This window comes from Denticeps clupeoides, chromosome 7 (assembly GCF_900700375.1).
Source record: "Denticeps clupeoides chromosome 7, fDenClu1.1, whole genome shotgun sequence".
Classification (NCBI taxonomy): domain Eukaryota; kingdom Metazoa; phylum Chordata; class Actinopteri; order Clupeiformes; family Denticipitidae; genus Denticeps; species Denticeps clupeoides.
Window position 1 is genome coordinate 20,690,071 of NC_041713.1, and position 23,647 is coordinate 20,713,717.

Genomic DNA, 23,647 nt, shown 5'->3' on the forward strand with positions numbered 1-23,647 from the left:
CATAGTTGGATGACATCATGTAGGATGCATCTAAGTGGATAAGTTGGATATTTCAAACAGGACACACAAGACAAGACAAACATGCAAAATGAGCAGAAATGTGCAAAAAGAGCAGAAATGTGTAAAATGCTTAAGGCTGGAAGTGTATTGATTGTTGAGTTTTACAGTGTTCTGGTGATGGCAGTGCATTGAGAGCTCTGACTGCTTGGAGGATGGTAGTAGCCTACTGGGTAAGACACTCACGTATTAACCAAAAGACCCAGGTTCATACCCCTCTTACCACCATTGTGTCCCTGAGCAAGACACTTAACCCTGAGTCTGGGACTGTCCCTGTTACTACTGATTGAAAGTTGCTCTGAATAAGGGCGTCTGATAAATGCTGTAAATGAGGAAGAAGCTCTTGCAGTGCCTGGCAGTTACAGTTCTGATGCCCCAAAACCGTCTGCCAGACAGTAGGAAAGAGAACAGGGCATGTAAGGGGTGGTGAGAGTCCTTCATTATGTTGTGAGCTTGACGGATGAGGTGTTTCTCGTAGAGCTGGGAGATGGAGCACCGATGATGCGCTCCGCTGTCTTCACTATCTGCTACAGTGCAGTTCCCGTACCAGACGATACCAGAAACACTCTCAATGGTCCCCTGGTAGAATGATGCGAGGTTGGGAGGAGAATGATGAAGGGAGGATGGTTGGCCTTCTTCATCTTTCTGAGGAAGTGCAGACATTTACATTTGCAGACATTGCTGGGCTTTCTTGGTGGTGGATGTGGTTTTGAGACTCCAGGAAACGTTGTCTGCCATGTGCACACCCAGGAACTTCATGCTGCTGATAATCACATTCATCGATGTGTAGTGGGGTGGGGACAGTCAGTTTCTTCCTGAAGTTGACAACCATATTTTTGGACTTGAGTCAGGTTGTTACTCTGGCACCAATCCACCAGATGTTTTATCTCCTCTCTGTAAGCAGACTCATTATTGTTGGTGACGACCCCCACTACTGCTGTGTCATCTGCAAACTTGACGATGTGGTTCGAACTGTACTGTACAGCACAGTCGTGTGTCAGCAGAGTGAACAGCAGTGGGCTGAGCAGCATCCCTGTGTAGAACCTGTGCTCAGTCTGACACCATGGAGGTGTTTCATATAAACAGAGACTGCTTTATAGATCCAGATGCAGAGTGGAGAGCTTATTCCCAGCAGGTCCCAGGAATGCTGAGCTGAAGACAATAAACAGCATTCTGGCATAAATGTCTTTTTTGTCAAGGTGGGGTTGTGTGAAGGGCAGACGAGATTGCATTATCTGTGGAGCAGTTTGGCCAGTAGGAGAACTGAAGTGGGTCCAGATTCTGTGGGAGTTGGGTCTTCATGTGCCTCAGAACCAGCCTCTTTTTAATGATGGGTGTGAGTGCAATGGGTCAATAATCATATAGGCAGGACACAGTCTCCCATGGAAAGACAGAGGTCCTGGTCATTGGGAGAGGAGGTCGTCTTTCTCAGTGGCTCCCTGATCTCTGCCTCAAACCTTGCAAAGAAGTCATTCAGCTCATCTGGCAGGGAGGGGTTGCTGCTGCAGGCCTGATATGTTGGCCACATGCGCTGTGTGGACAGAGTGTTATTAATTAAGGAGTCTTATTCATGCATTTAATGTGGACTAACTAGCAATATTCAGTCGACGTGTAGTCTCCTCCTCCTGCAGTGTTGAGTAACGATCTGATCCAGTAACATTTCAAATTACTATCAAGATACCACAGCTGGAGGATTGCCTTTTAGGCAGCAGTAAAACCTGCTAATACAACCTGCCACCCTGGTGAGCAGAAGGACAAAGCTCTGAGATAAAGTGGGGGGGTCTTCATGAACCTGGAATTTCTCATCTGACAACACTATATGATTGTATATATGATTGTCCCTGACCAGTCTCACAACAGTAATGTCATCAGTGAACTTCATGTGATTTGTATTGCAGCTGGAGGTGTTGCCGATATGGACTGTTTGTGGTCAGGATCCATTCGTGTGCTGGTCCCTCTCACTCATACACTCTCTTGCAAGAGCGAAAGTGGGAGCAGTTCCCCCTTAAACATCCTGCCCCCTTCACTCAAACTTTCAGAAGTTGAGAAACTTCTTGAAATGTGTCATGTGAGCATGTGAAAACACAGAACAGAAGTGTCGTGACCATGAGGTTACTTGATGCTTACCCTTGGTACACGCAAACTACAAATTAGCATAGTAACACTTTATTTGCTATTTAGATCCACCAGTTAAAATTAATGTTTGGTGCATATCAGAATAAAATACTGTCCGGAGCTGTTACACATCACTAGTACTGCCGATTTGATGTTGCCCTCCACAATACATACACAGCAAATAGTGACAAAAGTTCAGAGTACATGTAAAAACCCACAATTTGTCAAAATAGAAATCACACAAACCGCAAATAAAACACCACCATTTCACACTCTAGGAGGGTTGGGTGGGTAATAAATCCAGTTGTAACCCAAACACAGTCAGGCCAATGGATGGAATGCTCCAAACACACAGAAAAGAACACACAAACTGAAGATTACAACTCTGACGTCCCTTCCAGGGAAACTTAGCTCGTGCTGCTGTCACTGGTTGTAGCATCACTGGCTGTACTGCCCTCCACAATTTCCGCCGGCCTCTGGTCACACTGCTCGCACCACTGTCATCAACAACATTGTGGTTCCCAGTTCCAGGTACTCATCACCGCTCTTCCGACTGCCCTCCCCATGACATAAAGTGGGCTCTATTCATAAGAAACACATAAGAATACCCACAACCAGTACCCAGTCCCCTATAATCAATACATCAGTGTCATTAGAAATAAGACAAATGCAACACACAAGTCCCTGGTAAGAACATAAAAGTCATGATAAGGGTTCAATTAGTCCTACACGCATTAATGAGTGCAAGTCAGTAGAAACGTAAAACATCCCAACAACCATTACTACATTTCTACAATTCCATGTACTTGACATTTCCCCTCCCCCTTTTACCAGTAGTCAACCAGACCACTAATTCCCAAATCTGTCAGGAGGCACACCAAAATTAACTCTAGGTCCTAAATTCTCGACCCAAACACTTCCTTGAGAGTTAGGACCTACCTGCCTCTGTTCCCGTAAATCAATGACAGGCCTTAATGCATATTCTTCACCTTGGGAGAAGCCTGGCTGTAGAGGACAACACTGAATATTAAAAGTCCAAAACCCTACACCGCCCTGTGATACCTTCCCACCCCCAGGATATCCTCCCTCTTGGGAGTTGTTCTGGTGGATTGTACGAGCAGGTCACTGTTTACCTTCGGGGCATATCACATAAAAAGGCCAACCGTGGTTAAGTTGGGAGACGACCACAAAGGGTTTTGTGATGCAGTGGGGGCCTAATTTTTCCCAGGCCTGCGGTCTAAAGTTCTTGGACCGTACCCTTTCCCTCGGCACCAAGGGGTGTCAGTCCCACTCTTGCTGCTGCTTTGTCCACCTCCATACCTGGTGGTAGGCTGCCACTAGCTCTCTTTGGTGTTGTCATACCCAGTCATTCAAAGAGCCCTGTGTCTGTGGTAAGGAGATGTCCAGGACCATATCAACTGGTAGTTGAGCATGTCTCCTATACAGAGTGTAAAAAGGTGCTAAGCCTGTTGATCTATGTGGGGTATTGTTATATGCTTGCAACAGATGGGGCAATTGATAGACCCCATGTGTCTGGCCGTCCTGATCCACAGTATTTAATAACCTTAGGAGGGTCTGATTAAACCCCTCACCAGCTCCATTACCTTGAGTATGATAGGGAGTTCTGTGACTCTTAGTACAAGCATACACTTGGCAAAGTCTCTCATGAGGTCAGATTCAAATGCACCCCCATGATCAGTTAAAATTCGTTCTGGACATCCAAACGGTTGAATAACATGCCTCCATGGAGCTTTCACTGTAGTCTGTGCTGTCTGATCCTATGTGAGGACGGCTATGGCATATTTAGAAAACAAATCAGTTAAAACCAAAAAGATTGGGAGTCATTCACTCTACCTAAAGAAAGAAAGTCCATAGCCAAAATTCAAAAGTGCTGACCCAGTATGCACTAACAGCACTCTTTTGGGCACTTCCCACAATCACGAGCCAAGCCATCCCAATAAACCTGCCCCCTGAGTGCAGGCACCATTCTCTGACCCAGAGCATGGCCAAAGGTGCCATGATAAGATTCCCAGATTTCCCATGTTTCTTCGGCTGGCACCACCACTGGTGCCAACATCTGTCCAGTTGCAGGGTCCTGACTTTCCCCATACCAAGATCCCATCACACAATTTCAGATGTTCCCATTCTCTAATTAACTTCTGGCCCACTGCTGAAAGGGACTATGTCCAGCGGTGGACATCCCATGCCTTCGGTTTTCCACTGGCGTACCATGCTAAGATCAGGGTCAGCCTCCTGAATCACCGGCGAATGTTCCTCCTCCAATATGCACCTCCATATTTTCCCCACCTCTGGGCTGTGAGACTGTATGTGCTTGCACCCGGTTATTACTGGCCCCAACAGGGCAATCGGGCATCTGCATTTTGGTTTACAGATCCGGGCCTTTAGCAGATTTCAAAGCTGTAGTTGGCCAGTTGGCTGGGGCTTAAGGCCATGATGGTGAAGTAATTCAAACACTTGTTCCAGGTGCATTAAGTGACTATCAAAATCTGATTAATACAGGATCACATTATCAAGATAGATCAAAAGGAAGTCATTGACTCTTTCCCCCAGACAACTCGGCATTAGGCACTGGAAGGTAAAAGGCACATTACAAAGTCCAAAGGGCATACACTTCATCTGGTAGAGACTCATTGGCATTACAAAAGCAGCCTTTTCTTTGTCACACGGGTCTAATTCAACTTGCCAATAGCCAAGGTCGGATAGCCTTTTTCAGTCCAGTGAAGGATTCTTTGATATGAGGGAGCGGGAATGCTTCTTTATGGGTGACTGCATTTAGCTTTCATTAAGCCAGGTCCCATCTTTCTTTTTCACTTAGACCACTGGGGCTGCCCACAGACTAGAACTCTCTGTGATGATCCCGCTGGCCAACAACCCTTGCAGCAGGTCAAGGAGCTCAGGATACAAACTGGGGTAACTGGTCTGTATTGTTCTCATACTGTTGGAATCTGGTGCATCACTGCACTGATCCAACCACCGCTGAGGGAGATTAGTCAATTGCTCCTGTTGGAAAGTAGTCTTTGTCCACTACAATCTGTCACCTTGGAGCTCTCCAATGTTGTGATCGCAGTCATTTACATTTAGATTTAGAGCATTTAGATTTAGAGCGACTTTCAATCAGTAGTGACACGGACAGTCTCCCGGGAGCAACTTAGGGTTAAGTGTCTCAGGGACAAGATGGTAGTAAGTGGGATTTGAACCTGCATCTTCTGGTTCATAGACGAGTGTGTTACCACTAGGCTACTACCACCCTGGTTACATTGTTTCCTTTGACACTCATAAGGCTTACATCAACCTCCACTTCACAACCCCGAGACTGCCACAGTACCAAATGTCTGGGCCCCAGGATGTCTGTAACCTGTGCCAAGGGTTTATGAGCTGGCAATTCTACCAGAGGTGTGTGGGTTACAATCACAGAGGTGTATTTTGCCTGACCTCATCTGCACTAGTGCCCGGCCATCACACAACAATTTGCATGTCCAGCCGCCTGTGGCACACAAGCCCACATTATCATCTCTCAGGGGGCAAGAGGACTGGTCCCTGGGAATACAAACAGGCATTTATCTGAACTTCAGAAATGGTGGTTATTGCCTGTACACGTCAGCACACGTGGAAAGCCCTCTCCGATGCTTGCCCAGCCCCTGGAACATGCTGCCAGGCTGGGGTGACCATTCTGGAAGAGGGCCTCTCAGCAATGAGTTATCACATTCATCCCAAGGATGCCATAATCTGACTGAAAGTTGTCAGTAGACTAGAACACCACCCTTTGCTGGCACTACCACCCCCTGTATATGAAAGTCTAATATAGCATAGCCAACAAGGTAACTTCAGCGCATTAACAGCTTTTAGTCAGCCAAGATGGACGTGACGCTGAAACAATGATTGACTGAATAGTCACCTGTGAGCCGGTATCTAGAAAAGCAGGGGATTTTCTTTCCTTGGATCTTCAACTTCAAGGCACTGTCCAACTACTGCAGGCTTATGTGGAGTTCCTGTTTGAGTCCCACGCTTGGCCATCCGCCCAACAGTGGCCGAAGTGGTCAAACCCTGTGGTGGGGTTTGCCGTTGGGGGCACTCCCGCTGCATATGTCTGTCTTACATTGGCATGCTCCGCACTGAGATTCTGCTCTTGTTCCACTGCCTTGTCCTCCTTGCTTATGTCTATAATCTTCAAAGCAGGATTCCTTGTAAATTTACATTTAAGGCATTTGGCATGCCCTTATCCAGAGTGACTTACGTGTAAGGGACCTAGCCGCAGCCCTGTGGAGACCTCACCATTTCATAGTAATCATCTTCAACCCCACCATCAGTCCTTGGTTCCTTGTTCCTCCACATGGCCATGCACTCACAGCGTTGCAAGATAAATGCACAAACCTCCTCCACTTACAAGTGAAGCAGCAGGCACACTACAGAGACTAGTTCCCCATACACATCCAGGACCTTGATTTTTTTTGGACTTGATGCCAGCAAGCAGTAAAACCTCCCACCCTGCTCTCCCCTGGAGGGCACTCAAAACAAAATCCACATGCTGGACCTGATTAAGATTTTGGGCATGAATGAGAGTTTCCGCTTGAATCCGCCAATCAGTTAGACTCATTTTTCTCTCCTTATCCCCAAATTTAGGCACCCAGGTGCCTCCCAAAAACCAAGGCATCAAAAGCACATTAGGAACTTCTGCAGTAGCAGCACCACCTTGTGGACCTCCACTTTTCATGCTGTCAGTCAAGAGTGGACTTCCTGCAATCTTACTTTATGCTCACCCTTGGTCCACCCCAGACACAAGTAAATTAATATAGGAGCACTTTATTTGCTATTTAGATCAACCAGTTAAAAAATGTTTGCAGCAAATCAGAATAAAATCACTAGTACTGTCGATTTGATGTCACCCTCCCCAATACACACACACAGCAAATAGTGACAAAGTTCAGAGTAGATGTAAAAACCCACAATGTCCAAATGGGGGGGGTGGGGGTGCGCCTGGTAAGAACATAAGTCATGATTTGGGTTCAATTAGTCCTAGACTCAGGAGTGCCAGTCAGGAGAAAAGTAAAACATTACTGGGGCCAGTAATAACCGGGCGCAAGCACATACAGTCTCAAAGCCCAGAGGTGGGGAACATTGGATGAACCTGCTGAGTGGTGCCCCAGAGAAAAGGAGCCTTGCCTTACAGTTGTACAAGATCCTTAGGAGCCCAGTTTAGGGCAAATCACGATTACAAGAACCACACTGCCAGAACTGGAGTCATTTAAGAGGGTTTATTATTTCAATAAAAATATCCCAAGTGAACCTCGCCACTGGAAACCAGGGTTTCTTTACCAGTGTTCACATTTGTGGACCTCCCTGCAGGAAGAAATAAGGGGGTCAGCAACAACCACTACTAGATCATTTCAGATGGACTGCACAAGCTACTCACGCTGTCGACCACACGTCTGTTGACAGGATGTTGTGGGAGAAGGATAGCAAACTGCAGTATTACAGTGGATGAAAACCTAACACAAGAAAGCAGGATTAGCACATTTAGCCTAGCATGAGCCTTGAGGGGGGGGGTTCAAATTTAATAAGAGTACCTTCTCAGTCAACGCCACATAAGATGTAGGGTTCACAAATGTAAACATCTGAAGGATGAAGCGTTTGTAGTGCGTTGGATACTGAAGCACGGAGGAGCCAGATACAGGAACCAAGGTGGACAGGTAACGGTCATCCTGGTACGGACATCTGAAGAGAATTCATTAGTGAGGACACTGCATATAGTTTTATCCAGTTTTCCAAAACCGCTCCTTACCCATCAACCAGGATGTCCCACTGTGGGGAGCTGTAGGGGTTTGGGTTGGATGTGGCCCAGCAGCGGCCCAGCATCAGAACAAGGTTGGGATCGGTTCTCCCCACAATACGTACTTCAGCATACACTGGGTCCCGCAGAATTTTAGTGACTGGGTAATCAGCATCACCGTAGTAGGAATTGTACGCGACAGTCGCTACAGAGAGAGGAAACAGCAAAGCTCACAATTCAATAGAGGAAAGGACGAATTTATGACGTGCAGTACCTTCCACACATCCTTTGATGGCACAGCGGCCATTAGCCAGCCTGAGCTCCACCTGGAGTGGACCAAGAGCAGCAACTGGAAGTGGTGAGTCAGAAAAGCCAGTTTGAACCACCACTGCCTCCACAGCAGCACCAAAATAGCGACACTGAAAGAGAAGCCTGCAGAAGACAGTGCATTAAGACCTCCCCACACTCATTCCACACACAGAATAGAACTGCTCACTCACTCAAATTGACTGTCTCTTGTGATGGAACCAAGAGGACCAACTCCCACCTCATAAGAGGAGAACATCCTATTCTCATAGATCACATAGCCAGCCTCCACCTGCAACAAGACCGTACAGGATAAGCGTTCATTCTGGCTTCACTTACAGAAAGGGCTCCTGAGCCTGGTTGAAGGTCCCTACTGAGCACCTTCATTCCAAACGTAATTAGGCTATTGAACAGTGGTTACAACCAGAACTGCCAGGAGGGCCTACAGGGCAAAGATTGGGAAGACCGGACATACAGGAAAGAGTATTACATGCCCACCGTCACAAGGGTCCCACATGCAGTCACAGGGAACTGGAAAATGGCAAAGGCACCGTTGGAATCAACAGCAGCACAGGGTGCATGGCTTCCTCCCAACAACGTAACGGAGTCTAAACTCAGCCGGGGGAGGGTTGAGTCCATGGACACCACAAGCACAAACTGTCCATCCCTGGTGCACTGGACAGTTACTGAGGAAAGTCAAAGAAAAAGTAAAGATCCTCCTTACAGTCAACCATAAAGTAAAACGGACACCTACCCATTTTGCCATAATAACATTGGTGACCATCAAAACAGCATCTTATAGCACTGCAGTTACTAGCAGAGATTCCAGGTTCCCCACAGGGTACCCGCTCAAAATTATTCACTTGACATTGGTCTGAAACTGGCAGGCCTGGATCACGGGCCAAGGTGGGGATCTGTGGCCCAGAGGGAGAAGGAATGGTCTTTATTTGGGCAAAGCACAAAGGGACCCCAAAAACCAGCACCAGGACACCAAACATGCTCCCTCCTTTACCCATATCCACAACACTACAAACACTCTATATCAACCTGCATGCTGAGGGACTCTTTTATAGCTCACCAGATTCACTGGCGTATAAGTGGAAGTTGTTTAAAACCACACCCCCTCATTAAAAATCCTGCCCCACTGCAATAAAGTAATCAGTTACTTTAGGAGATTTCTGGTGTAATCAGCTTGATTTGCATCAGCACATTTTGTCCGATCACTACAGATATATAATCTTCAGAATAAATTAATTCTATTTACATTTCTTTGGACAATGTTTAAATGTAAATAAATTAATTGAGCAATCATTTTCAAATCATTTAAATATAAATATCTGAGAATTGATGACAGCAGTTGCAGGGTTCTTGAAATGTTGTCCTATTCTTGAATGATATGGGATTTCAGCAGCTGAACAGTCCTTTGGATGGTCACTTGTTAGTATTTGGTGAAGATATTTGTGTATATAGAATACATACAAAAAAAATGGTTTAAGCAACAAAATCAAAAGGGGGAGGGGGCAGAATCAAAACAAAACAAAGTAAGCAAGAAGGAAACAGTAAGGACATCATACCAGTGGAATTCAACTGCATAGTGTTATTAATTATTATAGTGTTGCATAGTGTTATTAATTATCCATGCATTTACTGTGGACTAACTAGCAATATTCAGTCGAGCTGCAGTCTCCTCTTCTTGCAATGTTGAGTAATGATCTGATCCAGTAGCATTTTAAATTAATATCAGGATTAAACCACAGCTGGACGGTTGCCTCTTTGGCAGCAGTAAAGCAGAAAAAAACAGAACTTGTTCACATAAAGAAAGTAGCTGAGGAATCATCATTTAATAAAGAAAATCAAGGGTCTAACACAACAACACTATACTAGAACAATCCCAGAACATGTGAAGGAAGGTGCCTATGAAGGTGCCTGTGGAATTCTGGCAAAGTGTGGATTTTGAGAGAGATTCATTTTAAAACTTATGTATAGTGTAAGCCATGAGGATCATTGTTTAATGAATTCATTGGTCTAATCATGTTAATGGTGGATTAGATCATATCTCACCCCATGTCAGGCTGGAAATCTATCCATCTTAGCCCCCTATCCCATACTAACATAACAAGAAGTGATTTCATGGAGTTAATTATTAGAAGTTTAGTTTTGTGATCAGGCCATTGTAAACTACCACTGGGCTAACGTGAATAGATAAGGGATGCAAGCGTAATGAGGGCCAGGGTACTCTGTAAACCTTCATCATGGATTTAAGATGGAGAAGTAAGAAATAAGCCTGGGATTGCTTACTGATGTTGAAGGTCTTGGAATTTGTTTTTGCAAGGTGCCATCATTGCAAATGTCAGTAACCACATGGATGCCTTTAGATGATTATGTAGAAGAGATTTTGTACTGTGTTCTGACCACGAGTCTGCAAAGGTTCTTCTTTTCCTATGATAAACCAAATAATGGGCATCAAGTAGATATAATTCCAACTGGAGGTAACTGGTTGTTTAATGGGAGCACTGACATTCAGCACAAGTGTGTTGATTTTTGTGAAAGATTGTACACTGACATAAGGTTTGATAAACCCATAACATACTTCCTGTATGGTTATTCTTTGCTTGGCCTCTTCATCCAGGTGTCAGGATTCTATTTTCCGCTAATGCACTCAGCTGTCAGTATAATCCTCTGGAGGGCTGTGTGGTCTGCAGTGTAGCAGTTACCAAACCAGAGAATAAAAAAAAGCTGTACACCATCTCATTGTAGTCCCTCACCACTCTCACAACAGCCATCATTTTCATGGGCGTGGGGCACATTAGCGGCCGGCAGAACTTGTGGTCGACAGGCCTGAAAGTCATCGGGGTTGGATACAATGTCAGAGGCTGGGTTGGTTTTTGTTCGTGGACAGAAAAATTGGCCAGTGTCATTAATGGCAAATGAGGGTAAGAGAGTAATGCAAGAAGGTGAGGTTGGGCCTAAGAAGGTCGGCTTGAGGTGTGGTCAGTCACGGAACGGCTTACAACAAAGGAGAGAGAAAAGTTTCAATTAATGAGTTCAAGGCTGCTTTTTCCGATCTCCCCTTTTTATACTGTGCACTTCCTTGTTAGTGTCCTTCAGATGTAACGAGGTCCAATACGTCTCTGCACCCCCTGACGGCCGGGAAGGGGGGGGGGGGGGGGGGGGGGGGGTGCACAGCCGTGACAACAGTAATGTCATCAGTGAACTTGATGTGTTTCTGATCTGGACTATCTGGGGCCAGGATCCAAACATGTACTGGTAACTCTTTTGCAAGAGGGAAGGAGAGGGTAAGAGGGTGAGAAAGAATACCCACAAAATGAATATGGACTAGATTAACTAGACAAGCCGCCATCAGTAAACAGACCGATCACCCAGAGGCTGCATATATTGTTGCAGGGGGTTTAGTCACTCCAATTTAAAGACTGTACTCCCTAACTTTCACCAAAAATTCTCTGTCACACCAGAGTAAACAAAACCTTGGACCAAGTTTATATAAACATGGCTGAAGCCTATGCTGTGACTCCTCTCCCCCACTTGGGACAATCAGATCACCTTTCTTTGTTTCTCACCCCCAAGTACTCCCCCTCATCAACCGTGCGAAGCCTTCACTGAGGATCATCAAAGTGTGGCCAGCGGGGGCTGACATCACACTCCAGGACAGGTTCCAACACACAGACTGGAGTATGTTTGCTTCACAGGCCACCTGTGGCTCTCACACGGACATAGACAGCTACACCTCCTCTGTTCTGGATTACATTAACACCACCATAGACACGGTCACTACTCAGAAACAGATCACCACATACCCAAACCAGAAGCCTTGGATGAACAAGGAGGTGCGTCTCCTGCTGAAGGCACGCAACAATGCCGTCAGATCAGGTGATGCACAGGCCTACAGCATTTCCAGGGCAAATCTGAAGAGGGGCATCAAAAAGGCCAAGCACCTCTACAAACTAAAGCTAGAGGAATACTTCTCCAACGCTGATCCTCGACACTTGTGGCAGGGCATTCAGGCCATTACAGACTATAAACCCAGCGACTTAACCCCCACAACCAAAAATATCCTCTTTTTGAATGAGCTTAACGACTTTTATTCTTGCTTTGAAAGAGACACCAAGCAACCTGCTGTCAGGATCTCCTCCTCAACCGACCACTCACCCATCACATTCGCCTCCTCAGATGTTTGCACTGCACGGATCCGGATCAACGCGGGCAGGGCTGCCGGACCAGACTGCATCCCGGGGCGCGTACTTAGAGCATGTGCAGAGCAGCTCGCTGGCGTATTCACGGACATTTTTAACATGTCCCTCGCCCAAGCAGCTGTTCCAACATGCCTCAAATCTACCTCCATTGTACCAGTGCCGAAACATTCTAGCCCAACATGCCTGAATGACTACCGCCCTGTAGCACCCACACCCATAATCATGAAGTGCTTCGAGCGGTTAGTCCTGGCACATCTGAGGGACTTTCTCCCACCAACTCTGGACCCACACCAGTTTGCTTACCATAGCAACAGGAGCACAAAGGATGCAGTCTCCATAGCGCTGCAGTCTGTACTCACACAACTGGACAAGAAAAACACCCATGCATGGATGCTGTTTGTTGATTTTAGCTCAGCATTTAACACTCCCCCCTAAATTAATCAGCATCTGGCCACTTGGTGCACTGACAATAATCTGCTCCTTAACACCACCAAGACCAAGGAGCTCATTGTGGACTTCAGGAGGGAGAGAAGAGGCTCGCATGATCCCATCCACATCAATGGGATGGCTGTGGAGCCTGTTTCATCCTTCAAGTTCCTGGGGACCCACCTGTCCTTGATCAAACACCTCCAGCCTGGTCAAGAAGGGTCACCAGCGCTTCTTCTTCTTGAGAACATTAAAGAAGAACCAGCTATCCTCAACCATTCTGGTGAACTTCTACCACTCTACAATAGAGAGAATCCTAACCAGCTGTCTCACAGTGTGGTATGGAAGCTGCACTGTTGCTGAGCATAAGTCGCTGCAGCGGGTATTGAAAACTGCCAAGCACATCACAGGGACTCCACTTCTATCCACTGAGGACATCCAGAGGAAGCACTGTCCAATCTCCAATCGGTTTACTCTGGCTTTTTGTTAAAGTCCTAGACCCTCATTTCACTTCACTTTGACGCAGTGTCAATTATAAAGTCCAGTTTATCACAGAGTCCCCCTGTTAGACACAAAGTTAAATTCACCAGTTAGGCTGTCCTAGTTAGGGTACCAGGCCACTGTAGCACCAATATACCACTATAGCCACATATTTCAGTATCGGTCGTACAGTGCAACCGTCTGCCGCTGCTTCTGTTTGTTTTTCTCCGAGACACGGAATCAAGCACCCAGACTACTGGCAGACCCCAGTGAAGAGACCAGCAGATAAATCCTGGTTCCTGACAACTGCTTAACAAGGACATACCATGAAACAAACCAGAGGGTCACCACAGCGTTACAACTACAGCTATAGGGATCTTCAAATGGACCAGTAACATCATTATGGACACGTAATCTAGACCATGACACTGACTACATCCTGGACTCCTCCAACCCTACAACTGATAAGACACGGAATCAAGCACCCAGCACCCTGCACTGACACCATTTGCAGGCTCACTCTACCCTGGAAGGGGGTCCCTCTCTGTATCACTCCTTCCCAACGTTTCTTCCTTTCCTTTTTTCTCTCTCCTAGTTTTTTTTGTGTGGAGTTTTACCTTGTGTACAGAAGGGTCAAGTGTGGGGGGTGTCAACTGTAGGGCCTGTCAAATCCCATTGAGACATACTGTATGTGATTTTGGGTTATATAAGTAATAAATGTTGTTGTTGTCTGTGTCAAGCTCACAGTATTCTTAAGGACTCCTCCCACACTGTTTCCTCTCCTGCCTTCGGGCAGACACTTTAGGCTACCACGGACAAGAACCAGCAGACTTAGGAACAGCTTTTTTTTTTTTCCCCCCCTCAGAGTTGTCTCCTTGCTGAACTCCTCTGCCCCCCCATACACGTCTTATAACCACTATATCTTCCACAATCATTGCACTACATTATATTGACAGTTGGATATGTACAAATATATCCATTGCATACACACATTTGTAGAATTTTGACTACACTTTTTTTTTTTTTTAAATATAAATATGTTCATATTTATCCATCTCCTGTACATATCACCTTATGTATACCCATAACTTATTTTACCCTTATCCTGCACTTGCTGTTTATTGCACTTCTGATTAGACCTAAACTGCATTTCGTTGCCCTGTACTTCAACATGTGTAATGACAACGACTACGGTTGTGGCTACATGTGGTTCATTGCAGGTGTTTGTGTAACAGCAGCACAATGTGAAGTATTAGCACTCCTTTTAAAAGGATCCAGTCTGCTAGTCATTTAGCATGACAAGGGCCTACAGCCTTGTGCTCATCACAAGTTTTCCCAAGACAAGTGAAAAAAGATAATTTTGGGGCAGGGCTGAATTGCAGCAGAACATTTTCTTGGGATTTAGTTTGCACTTCTTCTGATAACCTATAACATTCTGGAGTATATGCAAAAAAAAATAATAATAAATATATATACACAAGTCACTCAACTTTTTGGCCACAACTGTAGATTTGTATAACAATAAGGAACCATTTAAACTAATTTGATAAAGCTGCAGAGAAAAGGCACAGATATTCTGGGGCAGAAAAAAAAAAAAAAAAAAAAAAAACCTTACAGCTGTAAAAGATCCTAAAAAACCCACTGGGAATAAAACCAGTTTAGGGCATGCACCATTACAAGAACCACACTGCCAGAACTGGAGTCATTTAAGAGGGTTTATTTCAATAAAAATATCCCAAGTGAACCTCGCCACTGGAAACCAGGGTTTCTTTACCAGTGTTCACATTTGTGGACCTCCCTGCAGGAAGAAAGAAGGGAGTCAGCAACAACCACTACTAGATCATTTCAGATGGACTGCACAAGCTACTCACTCTGTCGACCACACGTCTGTTGACAGGATGTTGTGGGAGAAGGATAGCAAACTGCAGTATTACAGTGGATGAAAACCTAACACAAGAAAGCAGGATTAGCACATTTAGCCTAGCATGAGCCTTGAGGGGGGGGGGGGGGGGGGTTCATATTTAATAAGAGTACCTTCTCAGTCAACGCCACATAAGATGTAGGGTTCACAAATGTAAACATTTGAAGGATGAAGCGTTTGTAGTGCGTTGGATACTGAAGCACGGAGGAGCCAGATACAGGAACCAAGGTGGACAGGTAACGGTCATCCTGGTACGGACATCTGAAGAGAATTCAGTAGTGAGGACACTGCATATAGTTTTATCCAGTTAGCCAAAACCGCTCCTTACCCATCAACCAGGATGTCCCACTGTGGGGAGCTGTAGGGGTTTGGGTTGGATGTGGCCCAGCAGCGGCCCAGCATCAGAACAAGGTTGGGATCGGTTCTCCCCACAATACGTACTTCAGCATACACTGGGTCCCGCAGAATTTTAGTGACTGGGTAATCAGCATCACCATAGTAGGAATTGTATGCGACAGTCGCTACAGAGAGAGGAAACAGCAAAGCTCACAATTCAATAGAGGAAAGGACGAATTTATGACGTGCAGTACCTTCCACACATCCTTTGATGGCACAGCGGCCATTAGCCAGCCTGAGCTCCACCTGGAGTGGACCAAGAGCAGCAACTGGAAGTGGTGGGTCAGAAAAGCCAGTTTGAACCACCACTGCCTCCACAGCAGCACCAAAATAGCGACACTGAAAGAGAAGCCTGCAGAAGACAGTGCATTAAGACCTCCCCACACTCATTCCACACACAAAATAGAACTGCTCACTCACTCAAATTGGCTGTCTCTTGTGATGGAACCAAGAGGACCAACTCCCACCTCATAAGAGGAGAACATCCTATTCTCATAGATCACATAGCCAGCCTCCACCTGCAACAAGACCATACAGGATAAGCGTTCATTCTGGCTTCACTTACAGAAAGGGCTCCTGAGCCTGGTGTAAGGTCCCTACTGAGCACCTTCATTCCAAACTTAATTAGGCCATTGAACAGTGGTTACAACCAGAACTGCCAGGAGGGCCTACAGGGCAAAGATTGGGAAGACCGGACATACAGGAAAGAGTATTACATGCCCACCATCACAAGGGTCCCACATGCAGTCACAGGGAACTGGAAAATGGCAAAGGCACCATTGGAATCAACAGCAGCACAGGGTGCATGGCTTCCTCCCAACAACGTAACGGAGTCTAAACTCAGCCGAGGGAGGGTTGCGTCCATGGACACCACAAGCACAAACTGTCCATCCCTGGTGCACTGGACAGTTACTGAGGAAAGTCAAAGAAAAAGTAAAAGATCCTCCTTACACAGTCAACCATAAAGTAAAACTGACACCTACCCATTTTGCCATAGTAACATTGGTGACCATCAAAACAGCATCTTATAGCACTGCAGTTACTAGCAGAGATTCCAGGTTCCCCACAGGGTACCCGCTCAAAATTATTCACTTGACATTGGTCTGAAACTGGCAGGCCTGGATCACGGGCCAAGGTGGGGATCTGTGGCCCAGAGGGAGAAGGAATGGTCTTTATTTGGGCAAAGCACAAAGGGCCCCCAAAAACCAGGACCAGGACACCAAACATGCTCCCTCCTTTACCCATATCCACAACACTACAAACACTCACTATCAACCTGCATGCTGAGGGACTCTTTTATAGCTCACCAGATCCACTGGTGTATAAGTGGAAGTTGTTTAAAACCACACCCCCTCATTAAAAATCCTGCCCCACTGCAGTAAAGTAATCAGTTAGTTTAGGAGATTTCTGGTGTAATCAGGTTGATTTGCAACAGCACATTTTGTCCGATATACATTGATGTGAATATTTCTACCTTTCCACCTGACACTCATCTACTAAAGTTGTAAAAGGAATGTTAAGGTTTAAAGTGATATTTCAAATCAGTTTTATTTTTCACAAAAGATTAATATTTTATCAGACTGGAGGATCAGATGCATCCATCCATCCAGTCAAAAGTCATCAGTCACCTTTTTTGACAAGCACCAAATATCTCCTTAAGGTCTTGTCACTTGTCACAAACATTGTTTGGGACAATGTTTAAAGGTAAATAAATTAATTCAGCAATTATTGTCAATTCATTTAAATAAATATATTAAATAAATATCTGAGAATTGTTAAAACCAGTTCCAGGGTTTTTGTTGTCCTATTCTAGAATGATATGGGGTTTCAGCAGCTGAACAGTCCTCTGGATGGTCACTTGCTGTCATCTGATAAAGTTCAAATGTCCCCCTTTGAAGTCTGTTTTGTTCTTTAATGATTCTAATTTTTATTTACACTTCTGTAAGATGGGAAATTTCAGGTCCATGGCATTTTGTGCTTTTGTCTTTCGTGAAGGTCCCCGCTTGTATTTTTGTCAAACTGTGACCTCCCCCAAGCAAGATTCAACATTCAGGATTATTGTCAGTACAACAGTATACACAGTATAACGCGTATTGAAATACTGTTTCATACAGACCCCCCATAGTGCAATCACAAAATAAAAAAAATATATGTATATACACACTGAACTAAACTATACTAACTAAAATTAACGCTTAAATACTGTACAGGTTATCTTTATAGGAGAAAAGTTAAACTTTTCTGTACAATGAACAGGACAATTAGGACATAACTGGACAACATCATGTAGGATGCAGGTAAGTGTATGAGTTGGATATTTCAAACAGGACACACAAGACAAGACAAATGTGCAAAATGAGCAGAAATGTGCAAACTGAATTGAGATGTGCAAAATGGTCAGTATTTTATCAAGTGCATAAGGCTGGAAGTGTATTGATTGTTGAGTTTTACAGTGTTCTGGTGATGGCAGTGCATTGAGAGCTCTGACTGCTTTGAGGATGGTAGTAGCCTAGTGGGTAAGACACTCACCAGAAGACCCAGGTTCATACCCCACTTACTACCATTGTGTCCCCGAGCAAGACACTTAACCCTTAGTCTCTCGAGGGGGACTGTCCCTGTAACTACTGATTGAAAGTCCCTCTGGATAAGGGCGTCTGGTAAATGCTGTAAATGAGGAAGAAGCTCTTGCAGTGCCTGGCCGTTACAGTTCTGATGCCCCGAAACCGTCTGCCAGACAGTAGGAAGGGGGAACAGGTCATGTAAGGAGTGGTAAGAGTCCTTCATTATGTTCCTAGCTCAGCGGATGAGGTGTTTCTCGTAGAGCTCTGCTGTCTTTACTATCTGCTACAGTGCAGTTCCCATAAACGACAGTGATGTAGCAGCAGAGAACACTCTCATTGTTCCCCTGGTAGAATGATATGAGGATGGGAGGAGAATGATGGGAGGAAAGTTGGCCTTCTTCAGCTTTCTGAGGAAGTGCACACAATGCTGGGCTTACTTGGTGGTGGATGTGGTTTTGAGGCTCATCATTGTTGGTGATGATCCCCACTACTGCTGTGTCATCTGCGAACTTGATGATGTGGTTTGAACACTACAGTGCATCACAGTTGTGTATCAGCAGAGTGAACAGCAGTGGGGTGAGCAGCATCCTTGTGTGGAACCTGTCCTTAGTCTGACACCATGGAGGTGTTTCCTATAAACACAGACTGGGGCCTGTCTGTTAGGAAAACCAAGATCCAGCTGCAGAGTGGAGAGCTTATTCCTAGCAGGTCCAGCTTCTGAGGGATGACAGTATTGAATGCTGAGATGAAGTCAATAAACCGTCTGCATTGGACTGCTAAAATGTCTACGAACAGTGCAAAGAGACGATCGCAGCATTCCTTCACCAGCTGTTATTGATGTAGACACACAGGTCACCGCTGCACCGCAGTATTACCCAGTGAGCAGGAATCTTTGTCAGCATAGAAGCAGGTCAGTGTGTCTGATTGGATCAGACACACTGCGATCAGCGAAATGTCAAAAGCCAGCAAATGGCTTGAGGTGTCATGATGAGAAAGACAAGGCAGCGACTTCAAAGCACAAATCCTGATTGGTCTGTGGCAACTTTTTTGGTGTCAAATGTATAAAAGACTTTTCTCTTGGTGGGCTGCACCTCTTCTCTTCCTCCTCCACCGAGAGCTGAAGGGTTCGCCGCCCAGTTCCTTGGGTTTTTCTCTCTCTCCTTTTTTCACCTGGGCCAGGCGGCCACTCTGAAGCCTGGTTCCTGGCTTTTCTCTCTTTCTCTAACCCTTCCCTTTTCTTTTATTTTGGGTTTTTCTGTAATATTGTACCATTTTTTACATACAATATTTCCATGTGACTGCAATAGTAATTTACCGGTGTTATATACATTTAGAAACTGTTCATTCTTCTATTGAACATCTATTGTGCCATGCCTCTTTCATGAATAACATCATATGTGTTTTTTAATATAGTGCCTTCTAGCATCTCTTTTTCACACTTTTCAAAAAAAAAGAAAGAATGGAATGTGCTCCCTCAAACATACTGCCACCTTCACTCAAACTTTCAGAAGTTGAGAAAGAAAATAAATTTGCCACAAACTGAATATGGACAAGATGTACTACAGTAGCTGAAAGAGCTACTGGGGAAGGCACATATTAAATGACAGGTTTCTTTTCTTGAAATTAGTAACCTGTCCTAAGGTCTGTCCTCACTGAGAATGTGAAAACACATAACAGAAGTACAAGTATTGGCTTTGTTGGTTCCACTGTAGCATACCAAAGCAAACCCTTTTAACAGTCTCACCTACTTATGACTGGAACATGGAGAAATGTTATAGTGGTAAACCAAATACATTTTTGTGATTTCCCACCCTCTTTAAAAGGAATCATAGACACTGCCCCCTCTTAGTTTTCTGCCCAGCAAATGCATTGAGTGGGAGGCAAAATGAGCGGGAGGCTTAGAAGATGCTGTAAACCGGTCAACAGCTGGTGAAATACACACACCAAAAAAAAAAAAAAACATATAGAAACACACAGTTTCAGTCTTGTAAAAGTCTGTTGTGGAAATCTTTCCAGCACTGAAGCATCTAAGGAACTGCAATGAGGAGACTAGGGCATTACATCCCTTGAAGGACAAGCCAGTTAGTGGAACTGAGATGGTGGCAGAAGAGTTAATGGGAAAACACACTTGTATGAGAGACCTGCGTGCATGATTAATACTGCATTGGGAAGTGCTAGTTGGCACTTCGACAGATCTCTTCCTTTGTGATGGAGGTGAAACAGAAGAGGTTATTGAGCTCGAGGAGAGGGTAGAGTTGGTGGGGCCAGGGGTGGTGCTGGGTGTCGGCTGGTTAAAGTATTCATGCCACTGAAGGATGGGGAGTGTAGTGATGAGGCTGATGAGGAAAAAACAGCACATGATTCCTCTCTGGAACCAGACATATATGGGAAAAGGGTGCCGGGGCGAGGTTAATCCATGATGAGCTGGGTTGGTAGCTTGGCATGCTATGTGTTACAGTAAGGACACAGATTTCCTTACTGATCTTGCTCGGGTGCGTTGTCTGCTCAGGTTGGAGGGCCTTCTGGTGGGCTGGAACCCTCTTACAGTTGGACGCATGGATCCATGTGGCTTACTTTGTGATCTTGACTGCTGTGTGGGTTGTCAGCAGGATCTGGAAAGGTCCATCCAGTGTTGATGGTTCCACTTCTTCCTCTGGCAGCTCGTAAGTCTCCTGGCTGGAAGCGATGGAGTTGGATCTCAGCTGGTTTTGGAAGGGTAAAAACAACCTGGGAATGAATATCTGACAGATGTTTGCTGAGAGACACACAATAGGTTAACATGTCATTTTCACACAGGGCAGAGTTCAACGGAGAAGTTTTCATATGGACTCAAGCCAACTCTGCTTCTTTTTCTCATTCTCATGTACATAAGGACAAGAGGTAGAACTTTAACCCAATTGAGACCTGTGTCTGCACTACATTTAGCAAGTTTGTTTTTAATGTGCCATTATCTCTCTCCACTGCTCCTCCGCTGGCTGGGTGGTATGCACAATGTTTTCTAACATCAATGTCGAGTTACAAAGAGAGCTGGATAATGGCTTCGTTAGCAATATGGGCTCCATTGTCACTAGAAATCTTCTGTGAAATGCCCCAATGAGGGATAATTTCACTCAGCAGGGCACATACTACTGCGGATGTGTCAGCTTTAGATGTGGGGTATGCCTCCACCCACTTTGACCACATATATATCATCACTAAGCAGTATTTTTTCCCTTCGGCAGGAGAGAGCTCAATGAAATCCAGCATCACATGCTCAAAAGGCCTAGATGGAGCTTGATGTGCTGCTTGTTGTGTGTTCTGTGTCCACTTTCCTACATTATGTGAAGCGCAATCATACATGACTGATAGTATTTTAGTGCAAAAACAGTGAAACCTTTTGTGAACCAATCAGCTGCAATAGAAGACATCATCCCTCCTTTTGACACATGATAGGCAGGGCTTCCCATCAGGGGAGAACCCTCCATCAGGGTTTTTAACAAAGCCTGCTGATGTCCAGAGATGTTTGTCTTGTCTAGTAGCTAGGGACTGCACAGCAGAGTGGGAGAAATCATATTCACAGCAGCATCCACTAGTGCATTTCCTGCGGAGATGAGGTCAGAGCTATTAGTATGGGCAGTACATTACACACAGAAATCTGGCTTGGGAGCAAAATGGCCTCCAGAAGGTCTGCTATGAGGGAATGGTTAAGGATAGGTTTCCCATCAGATTTAATAAAACCTCTGTTTCCACTGGGCACCAAAGTACAACACCAAAAACATTACGTGAGTCAGTGTATATGGTAACAGTTTTGTTTGCAGCCAAAATGCATACACATGTGAGATCCACCAGCTCAGCAGCCTGGACTGAGTAGTGGGAGGGCAAAGAACCAGATTCCAAGGTGGAGTGGGCATCACAGACTGCATATCCAATGCAAGAAGAGCCATGAAGTGGGCAGAAATCCGATCCATACACAAAGAAAGTCAGGGTTATCAAGTGGACTGTCCAAGAGGTCAGGCCTAGGAGAGCATGACAAAGAAAGTTCAGATGTACAATTGTCAAGTACAGTGGCTTGTAGTATGGTGTTATTGGCTGTAATGTGTTTTTTTTAGTTTTTTACTGACTGGTGCGCATTAATGGGTCCAGGACTAAATGAACACTAACCGGCTATGTTCCTACCAGGGACTGGTGTGTTGCATCAGCCTGGTTTTCAGTGACTCTGATGGACTAATTGGTGGAGACTGGGTATTGGTTGTGGGTAGGTTTGTATGTCTTATAAATAGGGCCCACCTTACATCGCAAGGGGGCGGAGAGAACGTGACGAGGAACTGGAACCCGGGACTCGTGACGTCACCAGCGGCACGAACGGCGGCGACGCGACCAGACGCCGGACCGTGACCGGCGGCGTAGTGGAGGGCGGAGTGGCCAGCGGCGCTACAGCCAGTAACCGACAACGCGAGCTATGTACCCCGCAAAGGGACGTCGGAGTTGTAATTTCCGGTTGACGCGGTATTGTATGTGGACCTGAATCATTCCATCTAGCAGCCCGATGGTGTTTGTGTTGCAGCGGGATCGGCGTATGGCGACGGCAGACGACGAAAGAAGGAAGCGTGGACAGAGTGGAACGGCGCCTACTCTTGTTACGGTTTCATTCATATGGCCTGTCCGGGAACTGGGCGGAGCTTGTGGCCGAGCATTCCGGAGGGCGACGTGGGAGTGTTGGCGGGATCCTGGACTGCGTGATCCGGCGCAGCTGCGGAGTGAAGCCCTTGGAGCCCGAAGTGTGAACAATTCCGGTTTGACAATTCGTGTGACCATTTGTTTCGTGGGTTTGGGTAGACTAATTATCATACTGGTCGGGGGGAGCCGACCAGTATTGACTGTTTTTAAGATCTTCTTCTTATTAGATAGGTATTTTTATATAGGTATATGTTATTAGATAATTAGTAATGCTGTGTGTGTGTATGGGGGTTAAGATAACCAGCCTGGTTTGTCACCATACTGATTTTATTACCCACCAACCCTCTTAAAATGTGCATTGGTGGTGCTTCACTTGCGGTTTATAAACGTGTGTTTGGAGCATTAAGTAACCTTACGGTCACGAAACAATCATGAGGGTACCTACCAAACAGGTATGGTAAAAGGAAAAACAAGGTAAAGTGAAATGTGATGTTTTGTACTCAGACAGGATTAAGGTTACTTCATTTGGAAAAAGTAGGGTGAGGGGAGAGTAGGCCACAATGTCTCGAGAGGCCAACAGGGTTTTTTCTGCTGCTGCAATTGCCCTGAGCCAGCGTGGCATGCCTGCAGCAACTGGATCCAGTTTGCATGAAAAATAAGCTACTGGACAGAGCACATCACCATGTGGTTGTAGGAGAACAAAGGTTATACAGCCACATTTCTCATCAAG

The 23,647-nt window shown here is 45.4% G+C and overlaps 2 protein-coding genes across 2 annotated transcripts; both read right to left on the bottom strand.

The window, feature by feature from the left end:
* Nucleotides 1-1,414: 1,414 nt before the first annotated feature.
* Nucleotides 1,415-11,115, bottom strand: LOC114793853 (zona pellucida sperm-binding protein 4-like). Its single transcript, XM_028985985.1, has 10 exons — nt 11,032-11,115; nt 9,021-9,180; nt 8,765-8,952; nt 8,461-8,558; nt 8,235-8,392; nt 7,973-8,165; nt 7,758-7,905; nt 7,604-7,679; nt 7,478-7,530; nt 1,415-1,588 (listed from the first exon to the last, which is right to left on the bottom strand). Exons 1-10 carry the CDS (start codon nt 11,113-11,115, stop codon nt 1,415-1,417), a joined length of 1,332 nt encoding a protein of 443 aa, XP_028841818.1.
* A 3,989-nt stretch (nt 11,116-15,104) lies between these two features.
* Nucleotides 15,105-16,945, bottom strand: LOC114793854 (zona pellucida sperm-binding protein 4-like). Its single transcript, XM_028985986.1, has 8 exons — nt 16,684-16,945; nt 16,425-16,612; nt 16,121-16,218; nt 15,895-16,052; nt 15,633-15,825; nt 15,418-15,565; nt 15,255-15,330; nt 15,105-15,181 (listed from the first exon to the last, which is right to left on the bottom strand). The coding sequence occupies exons 1-8, from the start codon at nt 16,943-16,945 to the stop codon at nt 15,105-15,107; spliced, it is 1,200 nt and encodes a 399-aa protein (XP_028841819.1).
* Between the last annotated feature and the right edge of the window lie 6,702 nt (nt 16,946-23,647).

What these genes read in the sequence shown, in the direction of transcription:
- LOC114793854 (XM_028985986.1), bottom strand. Translation starts at nt 16,945, where the DNA reads ATGGGTAAAGGAGGGAGCATGTTTGGTGTCCTGGTCCTGGTTTTTGGG. An exon ending in TGGGACATCCTGGTTGATGG is followed by an intron (nt 15,566 to 15,632) that starts GTAAGGAGCGGT and finishes AATTCTCTTCAG; the next exon opens with ATGTCCGTACCAGGATGACC. An exon ending in ACAGACGTGTGGTCGACAGA is followed by an intron (nt 15,182 to 15,254) that starts GTGAGTAGCTTG and finishes TTCTTCCTGCAG; the next exon opens with GGAGGTCCACAAATGTGAAC.
- LOC114793853 (XM_028985985.1), bottom strand. Translation starts at nt 11,115, where the DNA reads ATGACTTTCAGGCCTGTCGACCACAAGTTCTGCCGGCCGCTAATGTGC. An exon ending in TGATGGCTGTTGTGAGAGTG is followed by an intron (nt 9,181 to 11,031) that starts GTGAGGGACTAC and finishes TCTGGGCCACAG; the next exon opens with ATCCCCACCTTGGCCCGTGA. An exon ending in TGGGACATCCTGGTTGATGG is followed by an intron (nt 7,906 to 7,972) that starts GTAAGGAGCGGT and finishes AATTCTCTTCAG; the next exon opens with ATGTCCGTACCAGGATGACC.